Consider the following 16,790-nt stretch of genomic DNA (forward strand, 5'->3'; position numbering starts at 1 on the left):
GGAATTTTTTTTTTTAGCTTTTCAAACTATGACCAGGCTTTACTTCATACACATTCTTTTTTGTTTGTTTTGTTTTGTTTTTAATATATATACTTTTTTTTTATTGGAGTATAATTGCTTTACAATTTGTGTTAGTTTCTGCTGTGGAACAAACTGAATCAGCTATATGTATACATACATCCCCTCCCTCTGGAGCCTCCCTCCCACTCCCCCCATCCTACTAAAAAGTAATTTTGGAGTATTTCTTTTTTAATAATTCAGTGAAGAAATGAATGCTTCCTAAGCATTCACATATTTTTTTTCAATCTAAACATGTCTAACAAAATATTTAAAATTATTCATTACTTTTTATATGCAAATTTATATGAAATCAATTTTATTTAGCCTTAATCGTTCCAGTAGTTTGATACAAAATTAGCATTTGGTACTGAAGTGATGAAGCAGAGAGATAATGACATTTGATATATGGTTTATCATAGCTGTTCAATGAGATTATTCTGCCAGATAACAAGAAAGAAAATTTTCTGCAGATCTAAGCATAACTGGGTTATTTCTTTTACTTTCTAGGGGAACAGTAATCTTTCAATATATATATAGTACATAAAAAGAAAGAAGTGAGTCATAAACCATATTAATTTTATTTTTCTTTATATAAAATTATATATTTATATAAAATTATTGAGCTGTGTATATCATAAATAAGTAGTTTTAATACATTTGTTATCACAGGGTTTAAATAAATTCATTACATTCATTATCTGTGGGCTGAACTTTCATCCAATAAAACTAGGGACTTCTACCACTTCTATAACATTGCTAGGGTAGTGTCCTTTATGTTTAAAGCTGGTAAATAAGAAGAATGCTTATTTTTCTTGAAACCTTGCTGGTAGAAGAAGAATCAAGTGTAAATTGAAAAGCTTCCTCTAAAATAGTTTTGTAAAATATTTTAATGGCCCCAAAGTGCCTTTAAAATTTTAGATATAGCCATATGAATGTACATTGTTAAAGAAGAATTATTTTTCCCCTGTTTAATATATCTGCATAACAATTCATATATTTTTTTCTCCTTATTACATTGAGATATGACACAGTTGGTCATTTTTTTAATTACGTAGTTTTTTAAGATTAATTTTAAGGTTGATATATTAAATTAGCCCTTTTTAATGTTCTACAAAAGAGAAACAACTGTCTTTAAGAGGCAGTATTTTTTTAAAAAGACAGTTCTGCTCATCATCACTTAAACCCACCATCGGCAGTGCCAAACTTAAACATGATGGTAAGATTGGAAAAATTCTTTTCATCCGTTTTCATCTTTGGGTTCCCTGTTTCCCTTCTTAGCATTTGATCTTCCTTCCTCCTTCAGGTTTCCCAATGTTTTCCCAATCTTGCCGATCTGGAAATAAAGTCATTCATACTACTAGGAGTATTGGCACTTACAAGAACAGTTAAAGGAATCAGTGATTGAAATATATAAACACACAGAAAAAAAGAAGAGTGAATGAGTGGATTCATTAATGGATGGATGGATGGTTGGACGGACGGACGGATGGATGATAGTAGAGTTTCAGGGCTTAAAAAGTTTACCCATTTACCTCATACTGTATAGGTGTGTATATATAGGTCTGCCTGGTGAGAAGAAGGTCTGTCAAGTAGCTTCTACCACTACTGTGCTACTGTGGTGTATCTCAACACTGCCATGTAGTATTAACTCTCTCTTCTTGTCACTTGTCATACGAGCTTAAAATCAAATCCCTTTTCCTTTGTTTGATTGTTTGTTTAAGGCTGAAAGAGCATATTCCTTTTGTGGAACTATTGAATACATGGCACCAGATATTGTCAGAGGGGGAGATTCAGGACATGACAAGGTATGTTCTATTTTTGACACTTCCTGATATATCTCTATAAAATGTATATTAAGAATCCTAGTTTAGCACTTGTGTTTGTTTTTGTTTAATTTGTGGACAAAGACTTCTAGACAGGTGCACAAATAAATCCTCTTTTGCAACCCAGAGCTCATTGTTCAGTATGAGTTTTGATACAGATAAGAAGGAACATGATACCTAAGAGAGTCAAGTGATGGGGGTGTATTGATAAACATAAAGATTGCTTCCAGGACTATAGAACTGATAATTTCCCTCATATCTTAAGCTTTTAAATTACCAGCTGTATTGATTTAGTACTCTAATTTTAACGTTGACATGAAACAAAGATGGCTTCTTTTTTTAGGCTTTTATCTTGAACAGAGTGTCTGGATAATTTAAAAAGGTATTGGCATATCCCAATGATCTGTACTGTTCTAGGGTGTGATGGCTTAGGAGTGAATATGATTTGAACCTAATACATTTTTAGAGGGTGTCAAATTCAGAGCCAGGCAGATCCATCTCCTGACCCTAAACATGGTCCTAAAGTAAATCGCTTGAGGAAATTGGATCCCAAAGATTACAGGTGGGGAATTTTGAAGTGTGTCCATATTTCATTGGAGATCAAAGAAGCCTAACTAAAAGAATTGTGGACTGACTCACATGATAACTTCTTTTTGAAAGGGCTGTTTTATCTTGAAGATTATGAGTTTGGAGGAACTAAGGTGATTGGCAGTGGAAAGAATCAGAACATGTGAAATTCCTTAAAAATTTATTGACTTAAATAACTTTGTGTTACACATAATAAAAAAAAACCCTTTACAAAAAAAAAACCAAACAGAATCTTAGTTAATAGCTTAGGCCCTCTTTTTGGTGTTATCTTCATTTTTTTTTACCTTTCCTTTGCTTTGTATACACGAACATATTATGATATCTAGTGTTTTGGAGGAAAAAAGATAATGGAAAGGTTAGGACATTCTAGATTTCCCTTTTTTCAGGTTTTGTTGATGAGGATAATATTTTGTTTTATAGAATAATACTCTTGTTAAAGGAAATCTCAAAATCGACTAATTCTTCAAATAATAATTTTAATTTTATTTCCGTTAAAAGTATCACGTCTTGGGCTTCCCTGGTGGCGCAATGGTTGAGAGTCCGCCTGCCGATGCAGGGGACACGGGTTCGTGCCCCTGGTCTGGGAAGATCCCACATGCCGCGGAGCGGCTAGGCCCGTGAGCCATGGCCACTGAGCCTGCGCGTCCGGAGCCTGTGCTCCGCAACGGGAGAGGCCACAACAGTGAGAGTCCCGCGTACCGCAAAAAAAAAAAAAAAAAGTATAATGTCTTGAGCAAAGCATCCATTGTAACCCTGTTTAAAACAGAAATCACCCTTTGTCTGTTGTATGTGACCTGGCCTTTTAGGACACACCTGGGCCACAGTACAATGCAGAGGTGTCATGAATGCAAAAACAGTGCACATTGTCCCCATTGGAGTCATGCTGAATGACTATGGACAGTGCTTATTGGCATTATTGATTTTTGCTAGAGAAACATATGGAAACTATTTCACCTTCAGTCAATAATTTGCTTTGTAAGAGATCCTTAAAAAGGGAGTCTCTCATATTTTCTTATTCTTAATTTCTGCTTTTAACTTAGTAGTGATATTGGAAACTTTGTTGATTACCTCTTCAACAGATAAAAACCATTGTGACAATCCTTGGAGAAAGAAAACAATTCTGCATTCAAGATAGTCTAAGTTTGTTTTCCTAAGCCTTCTAAAAAACTCAGTTTTTTCCCTCCTCACTTCCCTTTGTATGTGCAAAATGAAGATTGTAGATGAGGCTTTCTAAGTAGTTATAAAATCGAGGTCACATATTTTTTCTTCTTGTATTAAAGGGTACAGATTTGTCCAGTTCTTTCTTAACACTTTTGCTTTATTAATAACGTTCTCCAAATAAGGAATTCTGACTTTTTTTTTGCTCCTCATCTCCCCATCTTCCTCATCTCCTTTCAAAATCTCACATATACAGTAGGAATATCTTTTTTTTTTGGCTGCGTCGGGTCTTAGTTGTGGCATGCGGGATATTCGTTGAGGCATGTGGGATCATTTGTTGCGGCGCGGGCTCTTCATTGTGGCGCACGGGCTTCTCTCTAGTTGTAGCGTGTGGGGTTTATTTTTCTCTCTCTAGTTGTGGTGCAGGCTCCAGAGTGCATGGGCTCTGTAGTTTGCAGCACGCGAGCTCAGTAGTTGTGGCACATGGGCTTAGTTGCCCTGTGGCATGTGGGATCTTAGTTCCCTGACCAGGGATTGAACCCACGTCCCCCTGCATTGGAAGGCGGATTCTTCACCATTGGACCACCAGGGAAGTCCCCAGTAGGAATATCTTAGCAGTGGAGAATCGGTGGTCTCCTTGCTAATGACTAATCATGCATTTACGAGCCCTTAGGAGTTCTTCAAGTTTGTGTGGTATTGGTTTCAGTCCATGACTAGGAATCTGATTATAGATCCGTATTAATTTACAAGCATGGTTCAAATCCAACGTTCTAAGGGTCCTGACTCAGCTGGCAGTAAAGCTGCTTGTATAAATAAAAGAACTGAATTACTGATTTAGTTTCTATGTTATTGTTATGTATTTTCTTTAAAATAACTCTAGGCTCACAAACTTTACATCATCTCTCTGAAATCTTGGCTCTGAAATTTGGAAGCAGAGAGTTTAAAATTTTAGCACCAGTTAATTTCTCATTGCTGTAAGCTCATATATCCAACAATTATTCAAATCTTGATTTGCCTAATTGTAAAGGAACTAATTTTCAATATATCAAGATTCTTTAAATTCTGTATAATTTGCTACGCTCTCAGTTCAGGTAACTGCTTTTATAAATTGTTTTCCAACGTAGATCACATTTTATTTTATATTATTTTCAGTCTTTCCATACCTCCCAGAAAGTGAAGACTGCTAGATTTATGTGATTGGTTCCATAAGAGGAATTGATATAGGTGGTTATGAAAAAAAAACATCTTTTGATGGGATTTTTTTCATTTTCGTTCTTTGGCTTTAAGAAATTTCATATTTATTGGAGCTGAATAGTTAATAAAAATGCTGATTGGTACGTTTTTCCCCCTATCCTAAGTCCAAAGATTTTACTTACTTAAAATTTTTAAAATTTATTTAAAATTTAAAAATTTTTTGGGGGTTAGGGAGGGATGGGTTGGGAGTTTGGGGTTAGCAGATGCAAATTGCTATATATAGAATGGATAAACAACAAGATCCTACTGTATAGCACAGGGAACTATATTTAATATCCTGTGATAAACCAAATGGAAAAGAATATTTAAAAATTTATATATATATATATATATATCTGAATCACTTTGCTGTATAGCAGAAATTAACATAACATTGTAAGTCAACCATACTTTAATTAAAAAAAATTTTTTTTTAATTAGCCTAAGTAAAACCATTACTAGTTTAGGAAATAATTGAAACACTTTTAGCAATAGAAACACTTGATTGACTTCTCTATGTTTAAATTCTGAGGATACCTGAATATTTGTCCTCTCAATGTCTTTTTTGCATGTGCTAATTTAATACTCCTTGCACAGGAAGCTGTGCACGAAATCTTTTTGTCAAAATATTGTCAAATATATAGATTTATTTTGTTCATTTTTCTTTTTATATAAAATACAATTAATATTCTAGAAAATGAAATTACTGTTGTTTTATAGGCAGTTGACTGGTGGAGTTTAGGTGTTCTAATGTATGAATTACTAACTGGAGCATCTCCTTTCACTGTTGATGGAGAGAAGAATTCCCAAGCTGAGATATCTAGGTAAGACCTAACAAAATAAAATAAGTGTATTGTTTTCTCAAAGGAACTGATCAAACTTCTGCAAATGGGCTGATAGAAAAAATACTTTTTTTAATGGGGTAGACAAAAACGATGTGTAAGTGGTAAATTTCCAATTATATTCCTGTAGGATATAGATATATAACCTTTATATTTCTTTATATTTTATATGCCCAGTTAGATCTTAATTTTCGTAGATAGTGTCGTAATTTTTGTGTGCTCCAAAGTACTTAGCATATCGTCTTAACCTAATGTTTATTTGATGGATACTTTTTTCCCACTGTATACATAATGGAATTTCTTTGTGACTTTAACATAAAGAAAGAGTAGTGATATTTTTCAAATCATGGATATAGGCTCAATAGAAACAAATACCATAAAATCACCCTCTTGTAGGTTATCATAGCACTGTTTTGTTCCTTTCCTTCATAGCAGTTATCACAATTGCAGTGTTACATTTTTGTTTGTAATTATTTGATTAATGTCTGTCTGTCCCACTAGATTGTAAGCTCTGTGAGAGCCAGGGGCCTGTCTGGCTTTGATCCTCAGCATTGTATGCTTAGATGCCAGCACAGTGCTTACCATGCAGAATTCAATGAATGTTCTTGGAATGAAATGAGTTAATGAACAAATAAACAAAGTGTGATAAAACATTGTACTAATTACTAGTTATGTTTTTGTCCTGTTTTTACTTGAATTTTATAACTTTGAGAACAGATTTGACATTAAAAATTAAAAATTGAGACTTCCACTTCTTACCAAGATGGAATAACAGGGACCGGATTTACTTTCCTGCCTGAAACAATTTTTTAAGTGGGCAAAATATATGAAACCACAGTATGGAAGACATTGAACATCTAGCAATGAAGCACAGTGAACCCTGAGAGACGGGAAATAAATGAGGTGAGCCCTATGATTGCCCAGCTTACTGCCTTGAGAGAGTATCCAGGCTGCAGTACAGGGAGGGGAAACACAAGTGGAGCCGAGATGGAAATGACAGTCCAGGAAAGCTGGGGAAGCTGGAGTTTGCAGGGCAGAGTGTTGGAGAGGAGAAAGCTGCAGAGAGAGAGTGAAGTTCAGAGCTTTGCCGAAGGTACCCCTCAAATACTATTCAGTTAAGTAGTGATAAGCGCCATGTGTGACGGAACTACTCAGTATAGCTAAGATGTTATTTCTCTCCAAATTGATCTATAGATTCAGCACAATTAGAATCCCAGCAGGCTTTTTTTTTTTTTAAGTAGAAATTGACACCCTGGGTCTAAATGCATAGGACCTGGGTCTAAATGCATAGAATAGCCAAATCACCTTTGAAAAAGTAGACCAAAGTTGATTTGAAGACTTACAAGCTGCAACAATTAAGACACTGTGGTGTTTGTATCAAAATATACAAATCATCAGTGAAATAGAATAGGGAGTGCAGAAATAGAACCACACAGATATAGGTAGCTGATTTTTTTTTTTTTTTTACAAAGGTGCAGAGTCAGTTTGGTGGAGGAAAGATAGTTTTTCAACAAATGATTCTGGAACCATATGGAAAAAAATGAACTTCAATAAATACTTCACTCTATAGAAAAATTTTAAATGGATCATAGACCTAAAATGTAAAACTTAAAATTATAAAATTTCTGGAAGAAAACATGAAGGAAAATCTTTGTGACCTTGCGTTAGGCAAAAATTTCTTAGATAAGACACAAAAAGTGCAATCTGTAAAAGCAAACTGATAAATTGAACTTCATCCAAATTAAATACTTCTGCTCTTCGAAAGAAACTCTTAAGAGAATGGAAAGACAAGGCACAGACTGGGGTAAAATTACAAATTATGTCTGATAAAGGACTGGTATCCAGAATATATAAAGAACACTCAAAACTCAAGGAAAAAAAAAAAACTCTCCGTTTTTTAAAAGGGGCAAAACATTTGAACAGACAGTTCACCAAAGAAGATCTGTGGGTGGCAAATGAGCACATAAAAAGATGATCAACAACATCATTAGTCTTTAGGGAAATGCAAACCAAACAACAATGAGATAGCACTATATACTCCCTGGAATGGCTAAAAATAAAGTGACTGACTATATTAGGGTTCTCCAGGGAAACAGAACCAATAGGATATATACACACATATATATAAAAGGAGATCTATTATAAGGAATCAGCTTACACAATTATGACAGCTAAGAAGTCCCACGATCTGCCATCTGCAAGCTGGAGACCCAGGGAAGCCGTGGTGCAATTCCAGTCCAAGTCCGAAGGCCTCCGAACCAGAGGTGCCCCTGGTGCAAATCCCAGTCCAAGGGGAGAGGACCAGTGTCACAGGTTGAGCAGGCAGTCAGTAAGGGACTGAACCCTCCCTTCCTCTGCTTCTCTTTCTATTCAGGTCCCCAAGGGATTGGCTGGTGCCCACCCACATTGGGGAGGGGATTCAAATGCTAATTTCATCCAGAAACACCCTCACAGACACACCCAGAAATAATGGTTAATCTCAGCCTGTGTCCCAGTCACGTGACACTTGAAGTTAACCATTACAAGTCCAGCCCCTGTCACCTTGGCAGCCATTTGCATCTCCTTAAACTGTACTTGATCTCCAAATAAAGACAATGACGTGGTCATTCCACCCAACGTGATACAGCTATCCCAACAACCCACTAACCCCTTCCCCAGAAGAGGACGTAAAGTCCTTGAGTGGTATAGTGATAGCCACTCTTCTCCTTGAAATCCCATAACTTAAAGACTATGGTATAAGTTTAAAATACTTAAGTACCATGGTTGATATAAAGTCAACACATCTTATCTAATATGATGAAGGAATAAGGGAGGAAAGGAAACAAATATATAATTTATACACACACTTATTCATAGCGAAGTAAGGAGGAAATACACATGGCAGTCACAGCCCTCGTTTCTATAACTGGTTACGGGGTCATAGCTGGTCTTTGTAACTGCCTTCTTCCACTACCCACTTTGTATTCCCTTTGCCTTCAACAAGTACCTCAGCTCGTGGGGTGATCCAAACCTTCATTCCCAAAGAATGTGGGCCATTAATAGTCCTGACTAGATTGCGTTGTAGTTTTCAAATGACCTTCATCACAGGTTCTAGTCATGCTCATAGACCCTCTAGGGCATCTCCTGTACTCCAGACAGTCTTCCTTACTTCCATTGTGGAATAGTAGTCCAACTTCCCTTGATAGTAAGGATCATTCACCCCAGCCAGTGTCGCAACTCCTTTTGCCTGTTGATTCAGAGGCCCGAGAAACCCAAAGTGGCTGGGTGGCAATCTTAATTTCCAGTTCAATGGAATCACTGCTTCGTGTCTTGGAGGAAGCATCATTCCCCCTGGAACTAAGACCTTTAGGCTAGCAGAGCATAAAGTCATGCAAACAGAAAGCAAAAATTTTGCTAGTGGGTCACTACGGGTAGTAGTAAGTGGTGCCACTCCCATGTCTACCCCTTGATTTCTGGACCCGTGAATCCTGGCTATGGGAGAAACAGCACCGTATATTGGATGTTGATTCAGAGCGTTTCAGCCTTCTGGAGAAACTTGCCACCCTAGCTTGCACTGTAACTGAGTCTTCAAAAGATCATTCCACCATGATATCAAGCCAGCTTCAGAATGGTGGGGAACATGGTAAGACCAGTGAATTCCATGAGCATGGTCCATTGCTGCACTTCTTCTGCTGTGAAGTGAGTTCCTTCATCAGAAACAGTGATGCTGTGTGGAATACCATGACAGTGCTTAAGGAATTTTGGCAGGTTTGGCATAAATATTGCATGTAGGAAAAGCGATCCATATCCATAGTAAGTGTCTTTTCCAATTAGAGTGAAACTCTGTCCCTTCTGTAATGTAAACAATCCATTGTAATCAACCTGCCACCATAGCTGGCTGATCACCCTGGGAATTGATGCCATATTGGGCACTCAGTATTGGTCTCCACTGCTGGCAGATTGGGCACTCGGTGGTGGCTGAAGCCAGGTCAGCCTTGGTGAGTAGAAGTCCATGTTGCTAAGTCCATGCATAAGCTCCATCCCTGCCTCCATGGCCACCTTGCTCATGAGCCCACTGGGTGATGACGGGTGAATGGAGAGAGGCGGATTGGTATCCACAAAACGGATCAGCCTATCCATTTGACTACTAAAATCCTCCTCTGTTCAGGTCACCCTTTGGTGAGCATTCACACAGGACACAAATGTCTTCACATGTTTGCCCATTCAGAGAGGTCTGTCCACATACCTCGTCCCCAAATATCTTTGTCAACCAGATTTCCTTGTCAGCAGCTTTCCCATCATGTTCCTTCCAAATCCCTGACCATCCAGCCAAACCACTGGCCACAGCCCATTAATTAGTATAAAATTGCGTGGTCCAAGCAAAATGAACAACTAGGTGCACTGCTCAAAGTTCTGCCCGCCGGAAAGATTTGCTTGCACCTTTGCATATCATGCAAAACTGTCCGTAAACCAAGCCTGAGCCTCCTCTTCCTCTGTCAGCTAAGGTAGGGGACTCCCCATGAGGCCGTGGATGCCGGCTGGGAGACAGAAGGCGGTGTGGCAGGAGCGGGGACATGGGCACTTAGGCCACTTCTTCACGTACATATTTGTGCCTTCAGCGCCTGCTCAGCCCAGTCTTGTGTACGTCACTTCCGTTTGATGATGGAGCATTGCTGTGCACTCCCAACTCTACGGCTTGATGGATCAGATAAATGGGCATCTCAGGTTGCATGTAACTTGGGGGCCCATAGTTAAATGTTCAGCCTTTGCTAAGGCCAAGCAGCAGACGAAGAGCTGTTTCTCAAAAGGGGGGGTCGTTATCCTCAGAAGATGGCAGGGTTTTGCTCCAAAGTCCTAAGGGCCTGTGCTTCAGTTCACCTCTAGGAGCTGCCAGAGTCTCCAAACAGCATCCCTGTCTGCCACTTCCAGCACCTCTGATCTGCTGGATCAGATGAACCAAGTGGCAGAGCAGCTTGCACAGCAGCCTGGACCTGGTGCAGAACCTTCTCTTGTTCTGGACCCCACTCAACAGCAGCTTTTCGGGTCACTTGGTAAATGGGTCGGGGTAACACACCCAAATGAGGAATATGTTGCCTCTCAAATCCAGAGGCCCACTGGGCATTGTGCCTCGGTAGGAGGCGCCAGCTGCAACAACTTATCCTTCACCTTGGAAAAGATATCTTGATTTGCCCTATACCACTGGACTCCTAGAAATCCACTAGAGGCCCCTGAGTTTTAGTCAGATTTATTTCCCACCCTCTGACACACAAATGTCTTACCAATAAGTCTAGAGTAGTTGCTACTTCTTGCTCGCCAGGTCCAATCAGCATAAAGTCATCAATGTAATGGACCAGCGTGATTATGTATGAAGAAGAAAGGCGATCAAGAGCTTTGTGAACTGAACAATGACACAGGGCTGGAGAACGGATAACCCCTGAGGTACGACAGTGAGGGTACATTGCTGGCCTTGCTAGCTGAAAGGAACTCTTTTTGGTGGGCCTTATGGACAGGGCTGGAGAAAAAGGCATTTGCTAGATCAATGGCTGCATTCCAGGTACCAGAGCTTGTATTAATTTGCTTAAGCAATGAAACCACAACTAGTACGGCGTCTGTAATTGGAGTCACCACCTGGTTAAATTTACAGTAATGCAGTGTCATTCTTCAAGAGCCATTCATCTTCTGCACAGGCCAGTTAGGCGAGTTCGATGGGGATGTGGTAGGAATCACCAATCCTGCATCTTTCAAGTCCTTGCTGGTGGCACTAATTTCAGCAATCCCCCAGGAATACGGTCTTGCTTTTTGATTTACTATTTTCCTAGGTAGAGGCAGTACTAATGGCTTCCACTTGGCCTTTCCCGCCAGAATTGCCCACCCTCCACAGGTCAGGGAACCAATGTGGGGATTCTGCCAGCTGCCAGGTATCTCTGTTCCAATTATGCATTCTTGACCTGGGACAGTAACCACAGGATGGGGTCAGGGACCCACCGAATCCACTGTGAGATGGACCTGAGCTAAAACTCCATTAATTACTGGACCTCCATAAGCCCCTACTCTGGCTGATGGGCCACAGTAATGTTTTGGGTCTCCTGGAATTAGTGTCAATTCAGAACCAGTGACCAGTAGTCCCTGAAAGGTCTGATGATTTCCTTTCCCCAATGTACAGTTACTCTGGTGAAAGGCCGTGGGTCCCTCTGGGGAAGGCTGGGAGGAAGATTAACAGTACAAATTCTCAGGGTCCTTCCTCAAGGTGACCCACCATCCCCTTTATTCAAGAGGTTGTGGGTATATAAACTGGCTCAAGTGTGGAAATTGATTGAGGGACAGTTGATTGGGGGGAGGGCAGGAAAGATGACAAAGGGACACAGTGGAACTTTGGAGGGCATTGGGTATGTCCATTATCTTGTGGACATTGATTGTGGGGATGGTTTGATTGTGGGGATGGTTTCACAGGTGTATATATATATATGTCAGAATTTATCAAGTTGTACACTTTATATGGTGAGTTTATTGTATAATACATCAATTTTACTTCAATAAAACTGCTAAATTTTTTTAGAACGTACCTTTTACAGGACATATTAGGAAGTAAATAATTTCCCACTATTACAGCTTATTTAATTTCGAAGCTAAGTGATCAGAAATATTTCTTGTTAAAATCAAATTTAAATCATGCCTATTATTAAAATTCTAAACATGACTTTGCTTATTTTAAATGTGCTTTTTGACAGTTTGAAAATGCCTCAGAATTGTAGGAAACCTTGCCCATAGTCTTTTGAGAATTCGGGTCCCCTTGCAGGGTCCCACCTGTCATGGTGACAAATGAAAGGGCAGACTTACCTGACAACATTAAATAGTGGCTCCTCTGACTAATTCCCTCTTTCTGATTCCACATACACAAGCAATCTTCTTTTTACAGTTTTCCATTCCACCACAGGTCTGCCTGTAGAGAGACAGTATATTGCCGATCATAACGGCAGGAAAATTCTGAACCAAAAGATGTTCAAATTTAAATTGCTTTGATTGCCTTTAGATAAATTAGTTGGCATTCTGGTTTTAGCAAGAGAAAGAGAGCCTGAATCAGATTGTCTAAAATCTTAAAACTAGAGCAGATTTCTCAAGAATTTAAATAGGATTCTTTCCCTTTGATCAATTAATTATTCACTTTGTCATGTTGTTAATAATTTTGCTTAAAGCTTGGTGTTAACCTATGATTCCATGGTTTTTATGTTTTGTTTTGTTTTCTTGAAATTTACTAACAGTGTAATAGCTGAATTATCCCACATTACTTTTGCCTTTCAAGATAATCATTCTGATTGTCTTTCCTGGTGTAAAATCTTTTACAGTCTGTTCTTTATAAAATATGCACCGTTCAGAAAAATGTGTCATTACCTTGTCCCCAAATGTCTTAAATAGCCAGGGCTTTTTCTGATCATTGAATTCTTCCATTCCTTAATTATTGTGATCTCCCCTGAACTCTGCATACTTTCTATAGAGTTTATTTGAGATGCACCAGAATAATATATTATCCAAGTTATCTGTTTTCCTGTTGTTGTCTACAGGTAGCCTAAAATCAGGACAAATATGTTTTCTCTGGTTAGCAAATTTTAAAATATGATAAGAATTTAGGATGAGACGAGAACTTTCTCCATGGTGTAAGAATCCCTTTATCAGTGTCCCTGACGGTCCTCTCCTTTCTGTCTGAGTGCCATCAGTAAACAGGTAACACTGTTGTGTAAGGTATTTTCAAGGAAGCCCCTTCCATCAGAATTTCTCCTCCCGTAAAACAAGCTGAAATTAGTTTCCTCTAACCTCTGCACGTCAGTTCTGGTCCTGGTCGTGGTCCTGTCCTCTAAAGAACAGAGTAGTTCTGTGGTTTCTTCCAGACATTGCTTTAGGTGTCTGAAGATAGTTTTATCTAGGGTAAACCTTTTTGTTCTCTTAACTGTTCATGTGAAATGATTTCTAGATTCGCCATTCCTCGGTACCATTCTGAACAAACATCAAATTGTCAACATTATAGATTTGAATGATAGCTCTTTAGCTTTTCTGTGAGTCTGTTTCTTATTTTTATTTCACGTATGTAAGCATGTGCTTTTCGTACACACGTTTCCCACTAGCTTTTACTGCCTCTGTGTAGAGCTTCCTCTTTCAGGGTATGTGTTACTGCCACACAGGAAGGTGTCCCCTCAGCCACTGGTATTGTTAGCAGTTTTTCTGCCTTCCCTTCAAGAAGGAAGCTTTTTCTTGCCTGGGGCTGTGTAAACCAGGATAATTAGATTTACCCTCACCTGGGCATCAGGATGTAGAGGTTCTGATTGCAGCTCCTCCATCATCTCCGGTAGGGTTGTTTCTGTCTCACTTTCTCTGCCTTGGAAATTTACAAAATACTTGCCAAGAGATGTTTATTTGGTATTTCATTATCCATCAATAAAGTATACTTTACTATTGTGTTTCATAGTGCTATCCTAAGCATAATGTTATATAAATTCAGGTCTAAGTGTTATAAAAATAATGGTTTAAACAGAGCTGTAGGTGTTGTTTAGGTAGGGGGTTGGCAAACTATGGCCTGCAGGCCAAATCCATTCTGCTACCTGTTATTGTGTTGCCTGTGAGCTAAGAATGGTTTTTACGTTCTTAAGTGGTTGAAAAACTCAAAAGGTGACCAATATTTTGTGACATGTGAAAATTAGATGAAATTTAAATTTCGGTGTCCATCAGTTACGTTTTATTAGAACACAGAGTACTCATCCATTTACCTATCATGTCTGGCTGCTTTCATGCTGCAGCAACAACACTGAATAGTTGCCCCAAAGACCATATAGCTTCCAAAGCCTGAAGAATGTATTGTCTGGCCTTGTATTAGTTACCCATTATCCATTGCTCAGTAACAAATGAGCTCAGAACTTAGTGGCCTAAGACAACATACATTTATTATCTCAGCGTTTCTGTAGATCAGGAATCTGGGCACAGCTTAGCTAAGTCCTCCACATCAAGGTCACTCACAGGCTGCGATCAAGGTGTTGGCTGGGCTTTCAGTATCTCAAGGATCAACCGGGAGAGGATTTGCTTCAAAGCGCATGTGGTTGTTGGCAGGATTCAGTTCCTCTGGGTTGTTGGACTGAGAGCCTCAGTTCCTTGCTGGCTGTTGGCTGAAGACCACCCTCACTTCCTTGCTGTGTGGGCCTTTCCAACAGGGCAACTTCTTCATCGAAGCATGCAAGCTGGGAAGGCAATAGAGAGTATGCTAGGAAGATGGAATGTTTTGTAACCTAATCATGAAAGTGGCATTCTCTCATCTTTGCTGAATAATATTGGTTATAAGAAAGTCACTAGGTCCAGGCAACACGAGGCTGTGAATACAAGGAGACAGTGATCATTGGGCAGCTTAGAAATCTGCCTACCATGGGCCTTTTACAAAAAAGCTTGCTGACCCCTGGTTTAGGTAAGAATTTATTTGTCCTCGCAACCAGTGTTTCTCTTTAAGTAATTATTTTAAAACATTGATTTTGTGTGATGTGCTAATTTAGTCTTCTAAGTGCAAAATCAAAAAACAGTAATTCTGTTGTATTTTTCTGTTTTATCCATGTTAATTATTCAGTAACATATTGAATTAGCCCATTTGTATCATTTTACATTTTCTGTTTATTGATGTCTTGCTCTCAGAGTTATGTATAGAATAACAACAAGTATCATTATTTCTTACGCTAAGAAGAGATCAAATTCATTTTTTTCCTTGGCTTTCGTATGTCTTTATGATGAAATTTTTTTGTCAGCATATTTTATAAAGCATTCTTAATTCCCCATAGGCAATTTGTTTTTTTCTTTTCTTCTCTCTAGGTATTTTTGTATCCAATAGCAGTATCTATATTTCCCAGGTGTTTTTTTGACTCATTACCCCAAATCTATTAATGTTTGTCACAAGAGCTATCCCTCTACCTGTTATTTAACAGGATACAATTACAACAGCTTCAGACCGGAGTCCAGTGATGGGAGAGGAGCAGGGCGAAAATGACCCTTCCCTTGGCACCATAATCCTCAGCTTTCCATCTTCCCTCTTATCATCCTTTTCACTCCTGCTTCCCTTGCATAACACGTGGTGGGGAGGGCCAAATGGTACTGAATTACTAATTTGCCTCTGAAGCACTCCCTGGGTGGGGAGAGGGTTTGGAGCCCTTCATAAAACATAGGGCTGATCATTCCCGCCGTGGAGAGGGCCCCTCAGAGACGCCATCAGAGTGGTTTCCATTTCCTGAGCTTCCCCTCCACCTCCTCCTTCGCTGCCACCTCCGATTACCGCCCCAGCCGGTTCTCCACTGCTCCCATCCACCTGGAGCCTCAAAGGTCAGCCTCACAGCTACTGGCAAAGGCCGTGGAAAGAAGAGTTAGCCTCTGCATTCACAAATCCGCCATCTGTTTTGGTCTGCGGCATGATCTGCTGTTCCTCATGTGCCGTGGTTCTCCAGGGCCTCCCAGGAGGGTGCCCCATCCTTCAGGACGAGCATCCTGTCTCCACACTCTGGCTCTTGTTGTCTGCCTGGGTTCCTTTCCATTCAGCAATCTCTCTGAAATTCCATGTGTTCCACTCTGCTCTTGACCCCCAACATGGCCTTAGTTTGTTGTCACATGCAACCACTTGGTCCGCAGGAAGCCCCAAGGCCCTCTCCTATCCCTGTCATCTTGCCCTGTTAGGAAGGGCACTCTAACACAGATAATGGAGTGGGTGGTGAAGTACCAGCTTGGAGAGCATCGTCTGGGCCACAGAAAAGAGTGTAGTAAGGAGGAGGGCCTGGGAAGAGGTCTGCCGGTAAAGCCCTGGTGAGTGAAATGGGATCCCAGCTTTAGCCTAAGCCGGGCCCACCTCTGAGATTAAGACGCGTTCAGGTACGTCTGATAAACCAGTCTAGTAGACCCATCAGTAATCTAACTGTGCGGGCGTCGAAGGGAGAGGAGCCCAGGTAGACCAGCTGGGTTCACAGAGGCCTTAGCCATTGAGCGAGGAAGGACAATTCTAGGTTTCATCTGTCACTTTTAGGGAGGAGATGCTATAAGTTGAAAAGAAAAGGAATTTAGCCCAAATGTTTGCAGGATCACGCACACATCTTTGGTT

At 39.7% G+C, this 16,790-nt stretch overlaps 1 protein-coding gene and 1 non-coding gene across 4 annotated transcripts in view; both read left to right on the top strand.

Moving 5' to 3' along the window:
* Positions 1 to 16,790, top strand: part of RPS6KA5 (ribosomal protein S6 kinase A5) — a 174,909-nt gene that overhangs the window by 127,315 nt on the left and 30,804 nt on the right. For 2 of the 3 annotated variants that reach the window (XM_024736245.1, XM_024736246.1), the window contains 2 exons: positions 1,782 to 1,865; positions 5,583 to 5,686. In XM_024736245.1, coding sequence (XP_024592013.1) covers positions 1,782 to 1,865; positions 5,583 to 5,686 — 188 coding nt within the window. Of the gene's footprint in view, positions 1 to 1,781; positions 1,866 to 5,582; positions 5,687 to 6,468; positions 6,608 to 16,790 lie in introns of those variants that run through there. The other variant, XM_024736247.1, reaches the window with a different exon arrangement.
* LOC112393937 (small nucleolar RNA SNORA40) lies at positions 1,930 to 2,056 on the top strand. Its single transcript, XR_003002068.1, has one exon. It is a non-coding gene; the product is annotated as a small nucleolar RNA SNORA40 (small nucleolar RNA).

The sequence above is a fragment of the Neophocaena asiaeorientalis genome, unplaced genomic scaffold (assembly GCF_003031525.2).
Source record: "Neophocaena asiaeorientalis asiaeorientalis breed wild unplaced genomic scaffold, Neophocaena_asiaeorientalis_V1.1 scaffold152, whole genome shotgun sequence".
In the NCBI taxonomy this organism is placed as follows: domain Eukaryota; kingdom Metazoa; phylum Chordata; class Mammalia; order Artiodactyla; family Phocoenidae; genus Neophocaena; species Neophocaena asiaeorientalis.